Below are 23,561 nucleotides of genomic sequence, written 5' to 3' on the forward strand. Positions count from 1 at the left end.
TTCCTGAAGCTTTGGAGAAAAGTATTTATTACAAGCATCTTTACAGGACAAAGCATTAAGCTGGTTATGTCTGAGCAACGGTGGTGAACATTTGGTCTGAATATGAAAAATGCAACTGTTACTGCCATGCTCTCTATATTTTCTACACCAACAGAGAGCATTGTGGAATACATGTTAAAATAGACATTGTTACCAAGTAACATGGCACTTAACTATGAAGAACACAGTTTATGAAGTGGCACCTTCTTTGTTGTTTCTCTTGAAATATTAACACGGCCTGTTGGTTTACAACTGCTATTTTTTTTATAGATATACACTTCAAAAGAAAAAAAAAATCTTAAAACACAGATATAAAAATACCAGTATTCAAATCTTAACTTAGTATGTACATAATCATTTTGTACTATTATGCATTAAATAATTATTTGGTTAGTTTCTAGTTTCTCCTTGTCAACCTCTGTGTATAACAGTGTTGCCATTTGAATGCGCGCAGATATTGCTGCAAAACCTTAATGTGGACATTTAAAACAACTTAATGGCGAAAAATGAAATGAAATGAAACTCTGCCATCATTTCTGTCAACACTGTCTTAAGAAAGGCTTCCAAATGTACCAGTCCATGCATCACATTAGTGCTAAAATTAAAAAAAGACCCAGTATCTAGGCCAAATTCACAAACACTGAAAAGCATTTCTTACTGTTTTTTTCACATTTTTTTATTTTTATCTTTTATTTGCTTAATTGTTATAACTAAAGATTTCTTTCTTTCAGTAGATTTTGGCCAAAAGTGATATGCATCTTGACATGAACCTATCTGCACATAATCTGTTTGTGCACATGCGTTGTTTTAAAACGGCCTTTCTAAACTCAGATTTGACCTGCGTAAACCATCAGAAAATCGGACTATTACTTAATGGAGTGCAGATTACTGTGTGTAATTACACTGGAACTATTAAGAGATGATGCAATTTTTAGAGCGGTGGCTCTTTCTGCGACCAGTCTGTGAGCCATGAATGTGGGTAGAGAGGGCTGTAACCCTTGTTGGGAAGTCCTCAGCGTAGTAACGCCCAACCGGTCGAGGCTGAGGGATCGGCTGACCCAGGAAAAAGCCCTCCTCCTCGGAGTCTGATGATGAAGAGGAGCAAGTAGAGCACCAGTCGTCCTCATCTCTGTGGAGACCCATGAAATGCTCCACCCGTGGGTCTCCTTGCGTTGCGCCCTGAAGCATATAGTCAGATCGAGTTTGGGAGTAGGCCAGGGGCAGCCTGTGTGAGGGATGCTGTAAGAGCATGGCACCACATGAAGGATTTACCAGACCCTGCTGCTGGGGCTCATACGGCCTCTGTGCTTTGTCCAAGGGAACCATGTGAAGGGCGTTGTCCGAGCGGGTTTTGCGACTCCTGTGGTGTCGGCTTTGCCGGTGGTGGTGCGGCCTGCTGCGCCCATGGTGGCTTGTTGAGTGGCTCCTCTCTCGGCTCATCTCATCTGGGCAGTAAACCCTCCGCTGTGGCTTCTCACTCATGGGATGCTTTCTAATACTGACTTCAAACCCATCATTATATCCATTGTCAACAGTGTCTTCAGAGAACTTGACCATCTGAGGAGGCCTCGATTGGGACTTGCTTCTCCTCAGAGCGGGGGCATGGACAAAGGGGGTAGGGAGACCTTCAGAATGTGGGGACAATGAGAGAAGTCCTCCTGGTGTACCTCCCCTCATTGCCAATGCCACCTGCTCGTCTCCCTTCTCCATGTTAAGGTTCAGTGAATTGGTACTATGGTGACGATGAGACGAATTAAAGGTTCCCATGTTGCTCATTTTCTCGCAGTCGTCTCCCACTGAGGGATCCTTCATAGCTAGGGTGTAGACAATAGGTCTATCCCTGCCATCTCCCTCCACTGATGCACCTAAAGAAGGGGCAGGAAAGGCACATTTTGAAATGATGTTCAAAATAAAATGAAAGCAGATCAGATTTTTGACTGAATCACTCAATGAATCACTCAATCAAAACAGTAGTCTCCTTACCTGTGATGTTTGAGAGTGCCAGGGAGTCCATGGAGTCTCCAACACCCTGCTCGACCTTCCTCAGCTCACCAGCGATACACTCAAGGGAGTCTTCATACCACTGCCTGTTGTCTGACCAGAAAGCCTGTCTTCCTGTGCCAGATGGGTCCTGATCCAGTTCCAACTCTTGGATCTTTCTGGCACTGGCAGGACCTGGATGACTCCCATAGGCGGAGTCTCCCATCCCATCCTGCGACTGGGCCCAGTACATTTCAGGCAGGTGCTTCTTGCTCATAAGTCCAGGACTATGGCTGTTGGCTCGGGATTGATTGGACGTTTGGGTCTGGGTGGGACTGGCAGGCGTGGGAGAGGAGGCGCTAACCCCCAATGATGTAGTATCAGGCTTTAGCCACGGATCAGAGACACTTATGAGCCCGTTTCTGTCACTGCTGGGGCTGGGAGATTTAAGGGATGGCTGCTGAAGTTGGTGTAACATCCCACGGTCACCAAACTTGAGCAGGAGCTGGGTCATATAGTCCTCATGCTGGGCCCACTCCTCTGGGTCCTCCTCTCCACAGGCGTCCTGCTCCTCCCGCTCCCTCCAGAACCTCTCCTCCAGGCCGAGATGGGCCAGCCTACGTCCTACCACGTCAACGGCAGCATCTGCATCACCATCGCCATCCACAATCTTGTACTCAAACGATGGGATGGCCGCAGGGGGATTGAACAGCTGTGACTGTCTCCACTGTTCAGCAGGCCTGCTGCTCTTGCCCATACGGACGCTGCGCCGTGATTCACGTGAGCGAGCTGACTGGAAGGCGGAATCAGACGAGTCAGAGGCATGAATATCCTCTCCCTGGCTGCAGGCCTTTGAGCAATAGATGCGACCCTGCTTTGGAAGGAAGGGACAGCCCAGCAAGGATGTCTTGCACTGGGCACAACAGAAGCACTGGTCTGTGGCATGCCAATGTACACCTTCATAGGTCATCTGGGCATGGTCAACACCTAAAAAGGATCATGAGATAAAGAGAAAAGGATGATAGCATTAGCTATAGAATTATGCGTTCTATATTGGGTATAGAATGTGTAGTCCTTTACTCTTTAATCTGCAAAGATAAGCAAAGTAAAGATCTTTATTGTCCTTAACAAACTTACCAATATTTTCACCACAGGCCTCGCAGTATTCTGCATACAGGGACTCAAAGCAGCCACAGCAGTAGGGTCGGCCATCTTTCATGATGTAGCGCTGCCCACCTAGCATTATCTCGCACTCGAAACAGGCAAAGTGCTTCATATGCCAGTGGCGACCCTCCGCTTCAGTGCACTCGTCAGCGAAGATGATCTGATGAGAAACACACATTCTGCTGTTAGTTCTGTTAAGCTCCATACTCGTCGCTATTGCCATGGTACGTTGTAAAGACAAAAGGATAGCCAGGTGGCGCTACAATTACAGCCGCTTACCTCGTCACAAGAAGTGCATCGTGGTTTGAGAAGCTCAGCGTGGTGTCTTCCACAGAGAATCTTGCCATTTTGGTAGAAATATATTAGATCCACCAGCAGTTCTTGACACGTGGAACAAACAAAGCACGCTGGGTGCCAGCAGGGGCTTGGCCCTGCTCTGGAGGCAAAAATTGCCATCTCCCCTCCGTTGATTCCTCCGCCACACTAACAATCCAACACAAACAACAGATGATCCATGAGATTTATATTGCAGGCATCTTGTTGCACCAGTTTTAGAGGCCTACAATGAACAGTGGGGATTGAAATAGGTAGAGCACATTCATCACTGAGAGTATAACCTTGCTTATGTCATTATCAATAAATCTGGTGATAAGTGTGCTACCTTGAAACAAGCACATATGGGAAAGACATTTTAAAACAGATGTGACACAGTAGATGCCAGTGACACATGATGAGTGCAACCTAAACAAGAGAGAGATTATAGAGATAAGTATCTTATCTTAGTATATCACATATCTGTTGATGTTTCATTTGCAACAATTCTAAATCAATGAAGGGCAAACAACAGGTGATCATACTGCAAGCGCCAAAGGAATGCGATCAACTCAAAACACATTAGTGAACCCTACAGTGATGACAATCCCGGAAACACGGCAGCAGTTGACAAAAAGACGCAATGCAATTTCAATTTGTCAAGGCCACATCCATCAAACCCTCCTTGCATAACGACGTTAGACATGGGACAACTGTAAATTTTCAACCGGGGGCTGTTTCACTTTGGTATAAGTCATCAGTTATACATTCGGTGTTGCTGAGGAACTGGATGGCATTTTTGTTCGCTACGCTTAAATAGAATAGACCGGCCTTGGACTTGAATCTGAAAGATCGTATGACTCCACAGCGATCAAGATGCATCTGCATGTGCAATCGTGAGTCTTTATATAACCCAGCGCAGCTATGAGGCACCCATAGGCAGCTATGGGATAGCATGCCCAGCTGTTAAGCATTATGACCAGGGTGGACAGAGTGGGGCCTTGGATATGGGGGTGTTGTATGTCCCTGGGATTTACAGCACCAGGAAACTAGTCTGACAAAGTGAGTGTGAATGGATGTAAATATGTTCGTATGCACATGTGTTCGTGATGTATCTTTTGGACGTGTGTGTATATGTGTGTGTTGGATGCCTGGCAGAGGATGTGGTTTACTCACTGGTTGCGGTTGAGTTTTCCAGAACCCACATAACATAACAATATTTATGTTTGTTGCATCGAAAGGAAGTTTTTTAAAGAATGATCAAGGGCGGCTTTAATGGCACTGCATGTCTTGTTTAAATCACCATCACCAAATCAAAGGTAGGATTGTTTCCAGTTCTGTGTTTGCACACTGTTAAGACTTTAAGCCGAATATTAAAATGGAAATCATATGTCTCTTTCCCAAGATTTCCAAGATCCCTGAAAAAAAGTATTTAAAAAAAGGAGCATGCATCTCAAAGTACATGTTGCCCTGTCCACAGAAACTTGCCAACTCCTTCCCTGAAAGTAAATCCTCAAATCAGCTACGTGTACTTGGCGGAGCTGCACATAATTATACCAGTAGATGAGGAATTATCTGCAACATACTGTGACTTGTTTGGAAAAAGGAGGATTTTAAGATGCTACGCAAGAATTACTTATTAACCTGTACTTTTTGTTTTTTGCTGTCTGTCATGCTGAGTTTTAAATTGGGGGCAGGAAATTGGCTGAATTCCTCAAGAGGAACTGGCATCTCTGCACGGCTTGAGCATGAGCCTCCCAATTTCCCCGCTTCCTCTCACGGCCTAATGAGGACGTTTATGTCTGTGATTAAGACCATTGCATTAGCCAATCAGGACTGTGCCCCGGGCTCCCTTGCATTGGGATGGGACAGTGGGTGTTAGCCGCTTGTGATATAAATAAACCCACCGTCGGGTTTCCTGGCTCACTTTATGGTGTGTGTGTGTGTGTGTGTGTGTGTGTGTGTGTGTGTGTGTGTGTGTGTGTGTGTGTGTGTGTGTGTGTGTGTGTGTGTGTGTGTGTGTGTGTGTGTGTGTGTGTGTGTGTGTTCTCTCCCGGGCATCCATGTGTGGTACCTACATTTTCACAGCGGGTGTGTTGCAGAGCTCGAGGCAGGATCTTGGGTGTTCCTCTCCCCAGTGCCTCCCTCTTCCTCTGGGCACTGAACATGTGGAGCTCCCTTTTCTCCTCCTCTGTCAGAGTGTGGCAATAACGCACCTGGTAATAAAAAAAAAAAAATTGTTGACAAAAAGAGAGAGAGAACAGAAAGAACAGAAGTCAATTTACAGATAAAAAAGGGGAGCCGGTTAAGAGGAGAAAGCGATGTAGCACTTAAAACAACACGCCTTTACTGCTGATGGCTGAGCTTTCATCGTTTGCATGCAATGTTGGGGAAGCGTGGAAGTCCATATATGGCTGGAAAAGGGTTTGATTAAAGCTAATACCCCTCGAGGCTGCGTAGAAAGGATGGCGTGAGCGATACACAAACCCTTCCCCTGTGTTTAGAGATGGCAATGAAGGCCTCAGATACGAGACGGAGACTATTCTCACCACCAGCTCAGTTGTTCTCTAAACAACAGTAAACGATGCCGGCGTGTGAGCTCTCTCTCTCTCTCTCTCACACACACACACACACACACACACACACACACACACACACACACACACACACACATTATCCCTCCTAACCACTGTTATGCAAGGAATCCTCCCGCAGTTTGTTTCCTCAACCACCGGGTCTGCCGACAAACATCATAAAAACTCAGACTAAAACACTCCCTCTGTGTTAGTGTGTGTGTGTGTGTGCGTGCGCGCGCGTGTCTATTGTGTATCTCCCATGACTAACAGAGACCACCTCCGTCAGACAGAAGCCCCCCCTCCTCTCTGGTGATAACCCCTCCACCGTATCTCCTAATGTAAACTCTATTAACACAGATGTGAACGGTTTACACACCATAAAGCTATAACACAGAAGGAGGCAGGCATGTGCTTTATTGTCACTGGAGGGTTTTTTTCGAGAGAATGTGGCCATTGTTTTAGTTTTACTAGTAAAAGGCCGGCAAGATTGTCTAGGCTTTACTCAGCGGCTGGCTTTGGTTAAGTTAGCGCTCATTACTGAATTGCCATTATAATACGACACAGATCCCAAAAATATGCTGGTTGTGTGATTACTATTTCTCTGTAATACTCTTTAAGATGTTCTGTAAAAACTGTCAGTAAGCAACGTTGTTGCTTAAGTTGTCCCCCCCACATCAGGATATAAAGCAGCAGCCGCCCCGTCGCTGTCTCGGTCTCATTATCTGTACCTCATTGTCGTGCGGCGGCAGCTGGTAGAGGAGCTGTCGAATCCTGTGCTTCTCTCCGGGGCTGTTGACGTACGGCACCCTGTCCTCTGGCAGACAGGAGAAGTACTTCTGGACCTGCAGATGGAGAGGTATGAATGAACTTCAGCTGAGAGAAAGCAGTGAAACCCCCCCCCCCCTCGCTTATTTCAAGCATAATGCGGATTTAATGCCAAAGAGGGCGTTGTGTTATGGCGCAGAGGATTTGATAAACATGAAATAAGAATTGGAAAAAATGCTCCACCCTTGTGCTTTGTTCTATGATCAGTTAGACCACATCAATTTGGGAGACATGTTGTAGCCAAGAGACCGTCTGTGTGCTGGAGAAGGGAGGGGATGGGGGGGTCTAAAGAGGGAAGTAGAGACGGTATCAGTGGAGAGGGACTGCCGCTCTATGTATGTCCTTATGTGACACTGTGGGGCAAACATGTCAATCTCCGTCCAGTCACAGGCGCCCGAGTGCAAAATGTCTGCACACACAAGCAACAGCAAGGGACTGGAAATGTTAATATTTGCCGAGCCTAATTCCCTCCGACGGGGGGGTTGGGAAACGTGGACCAAATTTAAAGTTTTCGTCGGCGTATATTTCAAATGAAAAAAATGTGTGGGAGAGTATGTGCGAACGTCAGTAATGAAGTCATTCCCAACAAAGATGAGCTGAACTGTAGAATAAGAAAAAAACACATTTTGTGTTTGGTGTGCCTCCCAAACTACTTTTACAACTTGTACATGGTACAAAAAGTGTACCACGCCGAGGTGTTATACCTGCTCAGGCCTGAGTCCGGGTGGCACCCACGCGTACTCCTCCAGTGCACACCCGGAGTCGTCGTCCGAGGTGGAGCTCCTCTGGAAGCCCACGGAAATCTTCCCCATCTTGCCGCCGGCGCGGGCTTCCATGTCCGGGCCTCGGGGGGAAGGGCGCTCCCCTCTCTCACTGCGCTCCAGATTCATCACACGCGGGCGCTGTAGAAAAAAAAAAAAATGGAGCTGGATTTAGGAATTATACATACAGGTATATAACCTAAATTTCTTTCCAATAGCTTCTCTGTTTGGTTGATTCGTTTTCTTAATCATACCCAAAGCTCTGGGTAGAAGTCGTGAGGACTGCTGGGTTGCACTGTTGTCACTGGTTGGCTGGCTTTTTCGTTCCCACTTACTTTTTAAATTCCTCTGCGTTTAGCTTTAATCTCTTTGTTTCTCAACGAGATGGTTGTTTTGATGTAACCAATGACTTAGCACTCAGACATATCTGCTGGGGGAAAAACTGGAGGAGCAGAAGAAGAAAAAAAGACGAACCACTCGTCAAACCCCTCCCATCCTTTCACGATCCAAACCGGCCGAGTCACATTCAAGAATAACTAATGTCCTTTTCCATCCCATTAGTGCTCCATGCCTTTGTTTATCCATTATCGTGGCCTACTTGTCCACCTTCAAAGGAGACTTCAGACAAACTCGGATGATATATACCGTAAAATCATACAAGGCTTTTTTCCAGTATGCCCCCCCCCCCCCGCCTTAATGTACCTATCTCACATTTTATGAATGACACATTAACAAAAGTTGGTTGAAAGGTTGTGTATTAACTTGCCGTGGGTCACATGGTCCTAAGGTACACCGAGTACACGCTCGGATTGTAATGCTTTGACGGCGCATGATGTAACAGAAATTTCCATCTTTTGCCCGGCGAACATCTGTTGCCTTTATCCGCGCCGCCGCTGAGGGGTGTGTAACACATGGATCACCGTGCTGGGACGGTGATTTGCAGCTACGTGCGGGAAGTCGCCATTACATAGATGGTTAACTATGACCACTATGTATGTACTTTTTCTTTTTCTTCCTCTTTGCAAGCCGATAACAGTTGCACGGTTGCATGAGGAGGGGATTAACCAGTCTTGTCGCTGTTGTGTGTCTCCCGCCTGCAGCAGTAGCCCTCTTATCTCAGCGGCCGTGTTCTTCAGAGGCCCTCTCAGCCTGATAACAGCGCTCTGGTCTTGAGGTGTTGAAAAAGCCACTTTCGGCCTCTGCTCAGCTCTGAAGCCATTGACATGTTAATTTGCACCAGAATGTGAGGTTGCTTGCGTGAAAACAGACAGAAACTTCACACGGGGCCCTTTCAAACTGTCTGTAGGTCTGTGAAGCAGAACTGTCAGGGACATTAGGGTCTTGATTGTCTCTTTTGACTCATCATTATACCCGTTATACCTTTGACTGAAGAGCAGGCGGTTAAATTCATTTTTGATATTGCTTGTGCCAGGTGATTACCAGTTACTTAGAGTCTGTATGATATCGACTGAGGTGGAGAGGGGGCTGAACTTTACGTTTGACATTCAAAAAGCAAGACTCTCCCTGGGGTTACCGATAATTGCTTTGGGAGCCTCCTTTGCAACACCCCCCTCAAAATGCCTTAACCCTGAATTTTGACATTGCCCATATCCAAAATCATTGTCATCATAACAGTCAATCTCCATAATATTTCTTCTGTAACCGTCCATTCTCTCACGCAGTGAATCCCACAAGAAAAGAGTAAAATACAGTAAAGCTGTATTAAAGAGAAAAAAAACCTCAGACGCGAAAGTAGACAATCCTTTTCTCTCTGACCTCCACTTAATCATTTTTTTAACAGGCACTTATCAGATAAAAATAAGCTCAAAATGAAAGGCGGAAACCCTTGTCATGTTTATAGCAGTACTTTTGACACACCTCAGTCATAAATCAGTGCCATATTTTACTGTACTTTGTGCCCATCATTATTATTTTTTTCTTCCTTAAAAAAACCTGATAATGTATTTATGCCCTAAAGTAATGGTTTTCTTGCTTTCACTCCCTCCAGGGGTCAAGGGTCAGCTGCAACTGAACTCCAGATCCAAACAGAAGTGCCACCCCATCCAGGTAGAAATGTCAACTCTTGTCTGCCCTTGTCTGCCCCCCCCCCCCGTCCCACACCTCACCGTGTAGTCAAACGGCAGTTACATGATAAGGGGAAATATTAGCATTCTGATTAGCATACAGTTGTATAAAGCCCAAGGCCTCAAATGCCGAATCTGCAGAAATGCTGTTCCAAGTCAAAGCGCAGCTCTTATCACGGGACAAAAGGGTATTTGACTGTTGCTTTGTTCTTCAGTGACTAATCCATCAGGTTTTATGGTCAAACAGATAATGTTATCACTCAGAAGCCTTTCTTTACCTGTTCCGCTTTATCTCACCTCACCTAGTTAGGCCCAGTAAGTGGTGCAATTGATACTCTTCTATTTCATGCCCACACATCAGTGTGGTGGTTTACGAGAGACATTTTTGTGCAGCATGGAATTTGGGGAGTAAGGGGCCGTCAATGCTTCTGATTTAGACATGTGACGTTCAGAACACCGGGCCACACAGCCTAACCCTAACCCTGTTTCGATAGGAATGTACCTTGAATATTCATTCATTCATTCATCGTCTACCGCTTTATCCATTTAAGGGTCGCGGGGGGGCGCTGGAGCCAATCCCAGCTTGCCTTGAATATGAAATCAGAAATTGTTCAGTACAGAGCGGCTTATTTTCCTTATCAATTAATCTTGTATATTTTCTCAATTAATCAATTGATCCACAAAATATCAGAAATGTTCTTATGACTACAATCCCAATCCGCACATATAGTCTGGTTACTCCTTTAAATGACAAACTAAAGCAGCAAATACTCCCTTTAGAGAAGCTAAAAGAACCCAAACAATAAATTACTCCAAATAACCAGCCGTCTTATTGATGAAGTGACTAATTGAATCGGTTTGGCATCCTGAAATTGGCCGGGCTAAGGGTTTCTGTGCGCCTCCCTCTGCCCTTCAGATCTCCTGCCTCTCATCCCACGAGGTAATGGGGAAATGGGGACTGCAGATTCCTGAGCCAACATACACATCTCAACTCACATTTCACCATGTCACCTCCTGGCAATAACACAAAGGCGTTCTTTGTCAAAAACAAAAACAAAATGTCCACCCATTCCCCCCATCGGAGTTCAGACGCGGCGGCGATGTGGGCTCAGAGGGGTTAAAAAGAGAAATGTTTTCTTTTTCCTTTTTGTTTTTAATGAAGACCTTCCCCGCTTCTGAAGGGGGCCCTCCTTGAACGAGGAATCAGTAAGTCAAACACGTATTATTTTCAAATGAATACAACCCACGGGCAAACTAAAGGAATACTTCCCAATTTATAGACTTTTACTTTTTGAAGACTTTTACAGACTGTATCATATTCTTTCAGTGAGCAGATATTCGTTAAAACCAGGGCATTGGCCACAGCTTCAGCTACCTGCTGATAGGTGAAGGACACATATGGACATATTGAGCACGTACTGGAACCAAACGCGGTACAAGACTCTATTTTTCCTCAACATCGTGGGATTTACTTTAGAAAAGCCATTAAATTGTGGAGTTCAAAGGCCGAGGTCATTGCTCTCTGACTGCTGAAGTGTTATTTTAAGGCCAAATGGGTGTCAGGGGCTGCACGGGGGACTTAAAACAGCTGGCACGAGACCACCTGCACACACACACACACACGAGCACTCTAACACAATGACTTCACCGCTGTCTATGCACACAAGCACAAGACGCACGACCCTCACTCATATTACCAGGCAGAGCAATATACACATGCAGGATCAACTCTAAAGACTCTGTGCTTTCAGTCTCAAGATAAGCACGGCCTCTCAACAAATCCATCCATTGTATTCTCTTACCTGCAGGAAAAGCATCTCTCTCCCTCTCTACATAAGGCTCTCATTCACTTCCAGAGTCTCCCTCTGTCGCGCAGCACTCCGGCAACATGTCCGCAGCATCGAGCTCAGCCGGTCCCTCGCCCTAATCACATCCAGGTCCCACTCAGTCTGGACTCCTTTCACCTCCCCCCGCCCCCGGATGTCTCTGCCTTCAGAGAGTCAGCTGTGGGTGAGCCGGGTCTTAGGAGACGTGACTCTATGCAGCTCGCTCAGCCGTCCCAAAAAAATTTTCGGGGTCCAAAGAGCAAGGAGGCAGGGCAGCGAGGTGACGTCTCTATCTGGAGTGTCTGTGATCCCTGTGAGTGTGTGGGAGTGAGTGTGTGTGTGTGTGTGTGCTCTAGGGGCAGCCAAGCTGTCGGCCCCTCCCTCATTCCTCCCCTCCAGAGCAAATCACCCTGCACTTCACTCACACACACACACACACACACACACACACACACACACACCTCAGAGTCAACAATCCCCCACCTTCTACCCCATGTCCCTCTATCTTGCCCCTTCCTCCACCAGATTGACACCGAGCCCTCCACCACCAACCCAACTTGGCTGCAGGACGCCTGAGAGCCAGCTGACATGTCCAACTCTCCTCTCACACTCTTTCTCTTTGTTTTCTTTCTTTTCTTCTTCGTGAGTTTTGTTCTGCGAGCCAGACGACTGTTTTATCACGCCAGATTCGGTTTATTGAGCTTTTCTTACCTGCAGGGGAATAGAAAGAGTTGGCGTCCCCCCCCTTTTTTTTTGGGGGGGGGGGGGGGGGGCAGTGTAAAAGAGGCAGTTAAATTCTGACCAGCTCCACTCCTCTTTATCTCCCTCCAAGACCCGACGTTCTATTTATAATACACGTGACTGCACACTCAAAAAACACACACTCTCTCCTGGGGTCGTCCAGTCTGATGCATCTCATCTCATTTGCTCTGCTGATTCATTTGTGCTCCGCCGCAAATTAGACCCTGCGCCGGCTAGGGCAAATGCTCTCGGCCCAGCTGCACAATTATCTCCACATCAAAACCGTATCATTTGCGTGCACATTCGAGAAAAACCCGACAGTACTTTGGGGTTTGCAAGTGAAACCTCCTTTCTACGAGACATCCAGAGAGATGTCGCCGCTATACTTTTAAAGGCAGAGAGAAGCCGCCTGACATGTTATCGCCCCTCAAGTTTGATAAAGTGAACCCCATGTCCTCCCAGCAGACACAGAGCAACATTAGCATTCATCTGGAGTCATGTTTGTCTACACCTCATTAATGTAAATGCAATATTTGCCCACCTCGGGTTTTGCTCTTTACCAACTCCTGAGAAAAGATACGGCTATTTAGCTGCAGCATACTAACCTCTTTTTTTCTCTGTGATGTTTGCTGATGATCAGGTAGCGGCCCGTAGGTTCACATTGTCTTTTACTCCGGGGACAGATTTGAGGTTGAACTTAAGAACTGCAGATGTGGCTGACAATTCTCTGTGGTTTTGTGCAACGTTTTTTCCACAAACAAATAGTCATGTGTTCCATCCAAAATGGATTCTCTGTGTTGGAAGTGTCGTACCATTTAAAAAGCAGGTAATGATTTATCTTTCCAAAATTGAACTCAAGTCTTGTTGGTGTTTTTCTGGTTAAATATTGACCGCGCTCCTTCCTGAGTCAACCTCATCCATCTCGGGAAATTCTCACGCAGGGGACCTGTTTTCTCTGACACCCCCTTCCTATTTTGGAGATCTGAATGAGTGAGAGGAGACGGGAGGGGCCCCCCCCCCCCCCCCCCCCCCGCCCTCATCTCTCACTCACAGCTCATCACAATGATCTTATTGTCACGCTTTGTGTTGTGAGCACTTCGTTTCAGGAAACTCCAGACAATCCAGCAGAACTAAAAATGAAGAGCCTTGGTCAAAAACAAAAAGAGACATCCACCAGACTGCATTATTAGCCGCAATATCCCGTTGTTCAGGGAATAAATAAATATAAATGTGAATGCAACACGGTGGCCGGACATGAAGGCCCGAAACACGGAAATTCACTTGGTATCTCGGGGGGGGGGGGGGTCTGACGTGATCTATTTGGAGAAGTTGTGCACCATCCGTCACTATGAAAGGCTGAAAAGCGCCAATGGCTTAATTTAAAGCGTCTAAAATGACAAATGAGTTTGCTCAATTGTCCGGCGGACAAAGGAGCCCTCTCCCCTGACAACCCCGCAAAGTGACTTGCAGAGGGGGCAACGGGGCCGGTCGTCACGTGCACAAGTACCTGTTCCGAACGAGACACGTCTCCGTTCGCTTACTGGCGCAGTGGGGTGAGGTGGAGTGAAAGATTCTCTGTGCGCAGATAGATGAGATAGTGTGTGTGTGCCTTGCCAGCGTGGCCTTCTTTACTGGCATGCCAACGCATATTTGAAATTGAGAGAGAGAGAGAGAGAGAGAGAGCAGCTTGGCAGTCCAGTCAAGAGGGCGAACCTTTCAGAAACGCTCTCCAGTTTTCCAGGGGTCTTGGCGCCGCTCTGCAAAAGCCACTCTGCGTTTAACCCCTACCAAAAGACGTGCATTGAGTTTCCCGAGATATTTATCTGCATATACATTTCAAAAGCTCTGGAGATCTAATTTTAGGCAACGGCAGGTTTTTAGTGACAGACACCTTACTAATTCAAATGACAAAAAAGGGATAATGAGCGGGTGAGGAATGCCCCTGTGTGAATAGAGGACATGTCCGAGGATAAGTGGCTTTACCCCAGACAATAGGCAGATATGGGCCCTTCAGACTGGGGCCCGGGCTTGTGGCCAAAGACCCATGGCTCTTCTGAGAACACACGAGGACAGCTGACCTTGCTGTCTTCTCTGCTTCCTCTCGGAAAAAAAGAGGCGAGGGTGTGCGACAGAGCCAAAAAAATAAACATCTGAAATTCCTTTTTGAGTTTCATTATTAGTGTTGTAGGTGTCCGTTTGTTTGTCTTTTAAACCAAAGGCACATGATGGAAGGACGTTTTTTTTTGTTGTTGTTGTTGTTTTTTGTACTTCTAATGGGTCCAGATCTTTGTCTCACAAAACCAGGAAGAACCACCATATTTCCTTCTACACAACATCAGACGATGATGCGATTACATTGCACAATTCCTCCTTTCACAATACAAGCAGCGGTTTAAATCGATCTTAGACACTAACAGCCAAAAAAAACTGGACGCATCAGAGCCCCGACGAGCCGTCGGACATGTGCTGAATGGATGACGCTCCGGTCTCATTCACATGTCTGCAGCTGATGGGCAAGAAGTAACTAATGGCAGGTTTATGCAGTGACCTTTAACCCCAGTCCTTACAAACACAAAAACATTATGCACATATAACACACGGAACACATGGCACAATTGCACCACCAGCTAGGGCTGCTTCACATGTGACATTTTTAATATTGGAAGCGTCACATTCAACAGCAGCTGCATGACGCCGCTTGATCCATCCACTACTGTTGAGGGAAACACGATCACATTACAGGAAAAATTGAATGCGCAGTCAAATGAAGGGCCCAAGGCGGCCCGCCCGAAACGTCAGTCTGGCCCAACACTCAGTGAAGTCCGAAGCCATTTGGACTGACACCTTTTGATCGAGTCGAGTTTTCTTTCCAGGCAGGTAAAAGCTTTGGACCGAGGTTCAAGACAAGATCTGGTGCCCTTTTCTATTCCTGAAATCTAAGACCAAGTCTAGACACACACACACACACACACATTTCATTTATCTTTCAGGACCGAACTCAACCGGTAATTTGGCCTTTGCTTTACCTCCTTGCTGTCCTGAGCAGACTTGCTTTTTCTTTTTTCAGCAGTGACGTACTTCATTTTCATTTCTAAACGTCATTCACACCTGCACTCAACCACCAGCACTTTGTTTCATCCCCAGGAGGCAAGAGGAGGGTCCAACTGCTCCCTTAGAATGCAAATGTCAGGGGAGAGACGTCGCTCTGGTTGTCTCAAATCAACAAGGACACTGACACGTCTCGACTTGTTGCAGGGCAGTTTGTCATGAAAAAGCCACGCTCAAACGCAACACAGGAACCATCCCTGATACCCTAAACATAATTTGTTGGAATCCTGGTTGTAGACTAGGTGATTACAAATGGGGTGTTGATGACCATCAACAGACGTTCCCCGTCTGATGTAACGTGAAGCTGTTCTCAAAGGCCACTCAAAGGACATGGGTTGTACAAAATGGGGGTGACATTGCACATTCGAGGGCTTTTCTCGGTGTTAGACTAGGTTGTACACAAGAAATGTGATGGGGGATGGGGTATGATGATTGACAAACTTCTCTATTGACAAGTGGCTGGACGAAAGTCCCAAACTTTGTTGGATGCAGGACCACCGCAATTTCGGATGGTTGACACTGGTTGCCGATGATGCCTTAAGCAAAGAACTACTTTCCACCTACTGGTTGACAGTAGAGTGAGATGAAAACGTTCCTAACACAACAGGTGAACGCGCGGAACCAAAGCTGACAAGCCCAGACAAATAAATCACCAAGGGCAAATCTAAAAAACCCCAAGTGAACCACGATTTTCTGATATAAACTGTGACTCCGCGCGTGACTGCGTACGATTCAGGATGATGTTACTTTTCAAGCTGTTCTGCGCGGTCCTTTGTCATGTGAACTGATTTGTTTGCGAGTACACGCACCCACGAGACAAATGCCCCAACCACACGGATACAGCCCATGAATGACAACATGTCTGCATCCCGATTGTATCTGTTGCCGATTCAAATCAGCGATGTCCCACTTACACAGGCCATACGCACAACGGCTGACAAACCAGCTCATGCAAACACACACACACACGTCTGCTTCACACAAACCCCCCCCCCCCCTCAGATCCACATCTCAATTCACATCCATTATGATTGCGCACCACTCAACCCCATTCACACCGACAGACGCCTCTCAGCAGCTTTTCACACCACGGAACGGATCTTCAGCCGGCGCCAAAACAAGGCCCACCAGCTCAACTGGCTGCCGCATATCAGATCCGTTGGACGTCCCGCTCGGTGGCCTCGCCAGTTCAGCGTTAACATTCCCCGACACTCCCCGAGCCGGAGTGTGATTTAAGTTTCTGGTCATAAAAACCCCTCGGCCGAGCTTTGCTAACCACCGCTGGGTGTTACCTGCACACCTCTGGGACAATAGGAGCAATAAAAGTGCTGTAAAATTCAGGAAGCTGTCGAGTGACCCGGGGATGGGAGTTTCAGTCGGGATCAGGTTGTTGAGACTTCAACTTCTTGTTCACAACAATTTCAAGTAACGTGTGGATGGGACAGTCCCGGTCTGTCGATAACCTTGGTCCGGAGTCAAATATCTCACCAACTGTTAGATGCCATGAAATGTGGCGCAGACATTCGTGGTTCCAGAGGATGAACCGTGTGCTTGTGCACAAGACCAATAAAGCCGTCTGGGTTTTGCCTTGAGTTTGGAAACTACAGCTGGACTCCAACCAGCGGTTGTTAGTGAATGCTTTTATACTTTTCCAAAATAGTAGGTATTTCCTTTGTGGGGGGATAAATCATTGCAAAATCAAAGTAAGTGCAGCTTCACTACAGCTACCGTTGAGCCTTACATGTGTATCTGTCGATCTCCATTACGCTCCTGATTCTGACTATATCCCTGCACATGTAGCCAATTATTCTGACATCCAAGAGGATTTTATGTAAATCCCCTTCACCACTCACAGGCTGATTAGCGTCCGTTGAGGAATTATGCTGTTTCGGGGCTAAATGGGGTTGTCAAAAAAACCACTGTGGATCCTCCTCTCCTATTTGTCTGGAGGTAAGCTGCTCATTATTATCATCATTACCTTTCAGTATTTGGCAGAGTCGACCCCGTTTCAGTGCTTAATACATGTCATTACTTGAGTCTGACTTCGTAGAAGTGCTCGAGTACCCATAGGCTACATGGCCTCGCCAAGGCAAATATCCACTTGCATACAAACAGTTAATCAAATCTATGGAGGGGTTACATGGCTTCTGTAGAAGGTGATGGCAGGTGAGGCGATAAAGATTATTCTGCATTTCCCAACAACTGTGATCGTGAGACAGATATTAATGTTCCAAAGTTATGCTGGAGACAACATTGCATTACTACTTTGGTTGCTGGTGTATCTCCAACAAAAAAAAGAGACAAACTCCATTAATTGCTGATCTAGTAAACAATCATTCTGCATCGTACTGCAACAGGTGACGTTTCAAGTCACACACACACTCTTCTTCAGACCAGAATTTTTTCTCACATTTGTCTCCACCGTGCAAAGTGTTCTTCTGTGGCTGCGCAAAATTCATTGTTGGTTTTTATTTTTAAATTATATTTTACCAGGGGGGAAAAAAAACAGAGCTAAAAAGCAGCATGACGGTGCTAAAAAGCACGAGATAAGACTGCACTTTCTCATACTCTTACCAATTCCCTGAGGAACTGGAATATAAGTGAGAAACACCACCATAAAACTTTAATACCTATTAGGTAACAATAGGATCCTTTTGTCTTGTAGTAGCAGTGTGTGTGTGTGTGTGCGTGTGAGAGAGAGAGTGAGAGAAGGGAGGAAAAAAGAGAGTCTTGTGCATCCCATCCAACATTAATTTGATATTGTTAAGTGATGCATTCCTTCTTTAATAAAAGCCAGAGGTCACTGTAACCACCACTGTGGGTGTGTGCGCACGTGTACGCACGTGTTTTTGTGTGTGTGTGTATGTGTGTGTGTGTGTATGTGTGTGTGTGTGTGTGTGTGCGCACATGTGTTTTTGAAGTGTCCTGATTAAAACCCAAGCTGCTCCAATCACATTGCCTCAAAGAAAACCAGAAGTGCGGTTCAATGATCTTCCACAGAAGAGAAGGAAAACAGGCCAATGCTGTGTTCATGAGCGGAATACTGGAGCAGAGGTGAGCTGGCGACTGATATGAAGCGGTGAAAAATGTCAAGAACCAGATTGTCTCTTTTCTTGTTGACAGGACAAATTTATGTATCACCGCTACCACTCGAATGGTAATATAAACACGAGGGTCATGACCGGGCTGTTGTGAGGCCAACAAACCGTAATAGCTGAAATAAAAGAGGAATTGTTGAATATTACAGCTGCTCTTTTAAGTAAAAGACATGTAAATATTAGGGCCATGCACGTTCCAAAAGAGCAAGGATTGATGATAAGAAACCATGTTTCTCTCATTCTCGTTGACAGGAAAGTAAAAATGACATACTGCTTCCATCTGGAATTTTTTTTAATTATTTTATTTTATTTTGACAGGCGTAGCATTGTTAATGCCATTGCGTGAAGCCCCTCTATTAATCAGAGCATCCATGCGGCTGATTTACAGCGGGCCACATGTCTCAGCCACGAGAGTACTTTTCATTAGCCGTGCCACTCAAACAACGTGTGAGCATTGCCTGTGAAAACCCTACCCATAAAAACAAATTGAGACCAAAAATAGAGAGGCGACTGCAAGTAAACCAAATATGACGACATATTAGGCAAGACAAGCTGGAGTGTTGCATCACATTTTATATGGGAAAGTGTATGTGCGTGCGTGTGTATCCCCGCATGGATTTTGTATCAGAGATAAATGTAGGCCAGGGATTGGGGTTGTGTACACAGCGGCTTAATGACAGGATCCTGAAGGGATGGCACATCAGTCAAGCGGAACAGACAAGCACAAGCACACGCACACACACACACACGCACACACACACACACTGGCTGTGTATTACACAACCGGCCCCCTCATTTTCCATCACTTTCCCATAATTTAGCACTGGAAACACAACAAGAGCTGGGAACAGCGCGTCTGACCAAGTTCGCAGCCTCAGGCACGTCGTCGCACACGGGCTGCAGTTCGGCCTACATGGGCTGGCACGGTCCTCAAGGCAGCACAGTGTTGGAGAAGGGTGTGTGTGTGTGTGTGTGTGTGTGTGTGTGTGAAACCATATAGCCTTTAGTTCCACGGCACATTCCCAAGGGGCTTTTTTTTGTTTAGCTTTGTATGGGTTACTGAGCCAGCAATTGAGAGAGAGAGACTTCGAAGAAAAGAAAGATAACAAAACAGCTGAGTGGTACCGGCTTAGCTCAGCGCGGCATCGGGAACATTTTGGTGGCGGGTTTGGATGCCACGAGGGCGACAGATATTGAGAGTATGTGCGATATGAAAGTGGCTTTGAGTTTCCGCGCTTGAATAAACTCACTATCACAGGGAAAGTGGCGTGACTGGCCTTTTTTTTTGCGGCGCGCTTGTCCTCCTCCCCTCCCGGGGACTGCGGTTGAATTTGGCCAGGCGGCCGCTGTTGGCATTCCACACTGACCCTCGAGTAGCGGGCCCGAGGTTCATGGGTAAACAGACGAGCCGTTTGGTAGGGGCTGACTGTGTGAGTTGGGAGCCCGTCTCACCCTCTCACTGTCGGTCCCCCCCCCCCCCCCCCCTTGTCCCTCTCATTCCAGCCGTATCCTCAGTTGGCCTCTCTGCTAATTCGGACCTACCTGACAGTTCTGACCGAAAACCTCCGGGGGTTCACTATCAGTCCGGCTCGGCGACAAGCTCGGGCTCTCTAAACACACACTGAACTCTAATCTGCAACAGATGGGAGACGGACCGGGGGAGGAAGTAGCATGAAAAGGATATACAGCATATTTATACCCCACCGAACCAAACGATAGGGTTTCAGTGAGGTTCCAAGCAAAGGAGGGCTGTAATGATGTGCACAGCGGCGGCTCTCATGGGCTTAACTGGACGTATTACTCTGGGATATAAACTATCCATCCACAACCAGATGTCTGAAAGTCCCCGAGGGGGATTCCTGAGAGCCTCCTATGAAGGGAGCGCTCTCTCTCGTTCACACACTCTAAAAGACATGTGCGAAGCATTTCATAAACAGAAACATGTGCAAATTGTGCACGGGTACATCCACAGGAACACATCAACAACACTGCATTGTTGGATTTCACGCATGGCCGCTTGGAGACAATGAACGCCTTTAGCCCCCCCGAGTTTACTGTCTGGATTTTCGAGGTCATTAGTATTAACACACGAGACGTTTATTTACCGCCTCATTAATGCAAGTGGCAATTTAAGCTTCCTTTCACAGGCAAAAGCAAAACGGACGAATCTCACAGCGCCGAAACCAAGACAACAGTCAAATCACTGTTTGTATTGGTTCTTTTGCAGGGAGCACTCGGGAAGCCCCGAGCTTTCATCAGCTAATCACTACGGGCGCATATCTGTTACATTCTCCCTCTCTCGGAGATGCAGTTGTCCCGGCTGAAGGACAAGACGCTGCTTGATTACTTGCCACAGAGCAGCAAACGAAGTCGGGAGCTTGTTTGAGGAGGGAAAAAAGTTATGAGAGGACGGTATGCCTCTTTAAAAGAAGGTGCCGTTTTCCCCATCCTCGTGTTGTTTATACATGAACACATTTAATTTACACCTGCATTTTTTGGCCATTGAAAGTATGATCACATTTTTTAGGATGATGGGCCAAACATGTTTGACAGTTGCCTGTTACACACAGATATGGAGCAGCACTAGAATCCATTCAGAGTTATGTTAAGGCCATATATGAAATAATTCATCCAATATTCCTTCTTCTTCGTGCTCCTGTTTTTGGCCTTGCGTGGTGAGAGTCAACCAAAACTCTCAGACTTGGGCCATAATTCTCTGTGGACTTCACTTCACGGTCGTTCCGTTCCTCGTTACTCCAGATATACTGCGGATCGACTGCTTCAGTGATCATTTTGTACAGAGAAGCACGCCTCCCCCTGTGAGAGCTCAGGCACAAGCGCAATGTGCGACTTTTGCTGAATTTGGTAAAAAAAAAAAATCCTGTGATTTCCCCCAAACCTCACTTGTACGGTATTTATCACAACAGGCAATTTCCTGACTCCGGGTGGCATGCGATTGGATGAAGTCACCCCCCTCTGGATGAACTAAGAGGGCTGGTATTCCTCTGGGACCGGTGCGAGGCAACCCGGCGATCCTGTGGCAGATAGCGCACGTTCCCCGGAGACCTCTGCAGAGGCCGACGACCACCCAGCAACCCAACATTTCAAATACACATTCCATTACAAGGCAACACTTCCTAAACATGTTGTGCAAACTACATTTTCACAAAGCTTTTTTAAAAAAAAAAAAAAGTATCTCTTCCTCATCTGCTTGTTGCTTTTTCTTTTCCTCTTTTCAATCAGACTGGCAGTGATTGGCCCATTGAAAACACCCTGTGCCCCGGGAGGTCTCCTGCAAGTTGAGCGGGAGGTGAAACGGTGAGAGAATCCCCCTTTTTAATACAGGAAATGTTGCATCTTTCTTCTGCCCCTCTGTGCTGTATAAAAGGTGCGACCAAATGGATCGTGACACATCGTTGTGCTGCCTTTTATGCCAGCAGTGGAGGAGGCCACAGAGCCAAATCCACATCTGTGTAAAAGCGAGAGCCGGCGCGGCGCGGCACGGCGCGGCACGGCACGGCACGGCATACTGGGGCTGCATTGTACCAGCTTCGGTTCCGTGTAAACAACCCAAAACCTGGCGTAATGAGGGGCTCTTCTTAACGGCAACATAGCGGGATCTCTGTTTTTTTTGTGTTTTTTTTAAAAAGGGGGCTAAAGAGAGGGGAGACGAAGGAAAGGAAAGGAAGGGAAAGGAGCAGACTGTCTCTGATTAGGCCTGAGTTGAGACGTTCGGCTCAGGAGCTCGACTCTGCCGCGGGAACACAACGTCCAGCGCATGAGACCACATGAGACCAATTTAAGTGGTAGGACTGAAGCCAAGTCGTGTTTTCCCGAGGCATGCACCCACACCCTGATCCCAGATTCACTCATGAAAAGAAAAGAAAATGTTTCCTTGTGTATTAATCTTTGGAATATTTATGAGCGTTTCCTCGACTCGGTTCTGTCCTTCGCATGCAGCTGCGTGCGACCTCGGCGGTGGCTCGGTTACAGCTCTCTGTCAAAACGGGTTGACGTTGCTTACGTCTTAAAGGGACGTTTCTCAAAAATGTTTACGTGAGGCTAAACGGCCGCACGTTGAACTGTTTTGATGGGACGCGGACTGCGTTTTGATCGTACTCGCCAGGCTCACAATTGCCCTCCGTCGCGCGCCATGAAAGTGTCAGCCTTTTCGCCGTCAACGTACAGATTATTTTTGGGCAACTTGACTGTAGGATAAAAAAGGCATTCGCCAGAATTGGACCTGGGAGGTTTTCACATCACAAAAGCAATATTGTTCCGAGTGATGATAACTCTGCTATGGAGACCTTTTATGTTTTTTGTTTTTTTTATCAAAAACAAAACTGAAAAGCTATCATTAGTGTTGCGCCCCAGGGTGGTCATTTCACTGGGGAAATAATGATGTGGTTGTTGCTGCGCGCTGATCCTGTCTTCCTATATGAGACTGTGCTTCTACCTATACTGTTTACCTCTACTTGAGCTTTAAAGCCTTTTAATTATCGTCATCTAATAATCGTCTCCTTTAATGTCTGCCATAGCCACCGTGGCTGGCGACTGGCAGTGTCTGGACAGATGTGTGTGTGTGTGTGTGTGTGTGTGTGTGTGTGTGTATATGTGTGGCTTTAATCATCATCAAATAGAGCTGTGTGTGTAGGTAATTACGCCGGTGCCAAATCGACTCTCACTCGCAGGCACGAGTCACAGGAACTCTCGACAACACCTCGCCTTTGCATCGCCTCGCAGAGCGCCCGCGGGCAACTCTGTTTCGGCTGCAAGTTTTGACACAGAGGAGAGAGCGCAACTCCCTCGCAGGGTCCATTACTCAGTGTCTGATAGTCTCCTAAGCCCTGTATTACTTGTCCTCGCCACAAGCTAACCATAATACCAGGCTTGTGCAGCCAATGCGGCCTGCAGGGTTTGGTCTGAAACCACTCAATGAGCACAAGGATCACGATTAGTGTTCGTACATCAAGGTCCCCCCCCCCCCCCCCCCCCCCCCCCCCACACACACACACATCCACACACACTGCACCCTTCACCTCCTCGG

At 46.7% G+C, this 23,561-nt stretch overlaps 1 protein-coding gene and 1 long non-coding RNA gene across 4 annotated transcripts in view; one reads left to right on the top strand and one right to left on the bottom strand.

Annotated features, from left to right (window-relative positions):
• Positions 1 to 23,561, bottom strand: part of prickle1b (prickle homolog 1b) — a 27,829-nt gene continuing 4,268 nt past the window's right edge. Inside the window, exons 1-8 of one of the 3 annotated variants that reach the window (XM_035603930.2) lie at positions 11,544 to 11,884; positions 7,601 to 7,798; positions 6,800 to 6,913; positions 5,574 to 5,711; positions 3,463 to 3,666; positions 3,157 to 3,343; positions 2,023 to 3,006; positions 1 to 1,904 (exon numbers count right to left, since the gene is read on the bottom strand). In XM_035603930.2, the coding sequence (XP_035459823.2) occupies positions 952 to 1,904; positions 2,023 to 3,006; positions 3,157 to 3,343; positions 3,463 to 3,666; positions 5,574 to 5,711; positions 6,800 to 6,913; positions 7,601 to 7,798; positions 11,544 to 11,558 (2,793 nt within the window). In that variant the 5' untranslated portion in view covers positions 11,559 to 11,884 and the 3' untranslated portion in view covers positions 1 to 951. Of the gene's footprint in view, positions 1,905 to 2,022; positions 3,007 to 3,156; positions 3,344 to 3,462; positions 3,667 to 5,573; positions 5,712 to 6,799; positions 6,914 to 7,600; positions 7,799 to 7,911; positions 7,934 to 11,543; positions 11,885 to 23,561 lie in introns of those variants that run through there. The other 2 variants (XM_035603943.2, XM_035603937.2) reach the window with 2 other exon arrangements.
• The window catches only part of LOC124850828, a 15,864-nt gene continuing 13,996 nt past the window's right edge, over positions 21,694 to 23,561 (top strand). The window contains exon 1 of the long non-coding RNA XR_007031775.1: positions 21,694 to 21,832. This is a non-coding gene — a long non-coding RNA (uncharacterized LOC124850828). The remainder of the gene's footprint in view (positions 21,833 to 23,561) is intronic.

This window comes from Scophthalmus maximus, chromosome 12 (assembly GCF_022379125.1).
Source record: "Scophthalmus maximus strain ysfricsl-2021 chromosome 12, ASM2237912v1, whole genome shotgun sequence".
Taxonomy (NCBI): Eukaryota; Metazoa; Chordata; class Actinopteri; order Pleuronectiformes; family Scophthalmidae; genus Scophthalmus; species Scophthalmus maximus.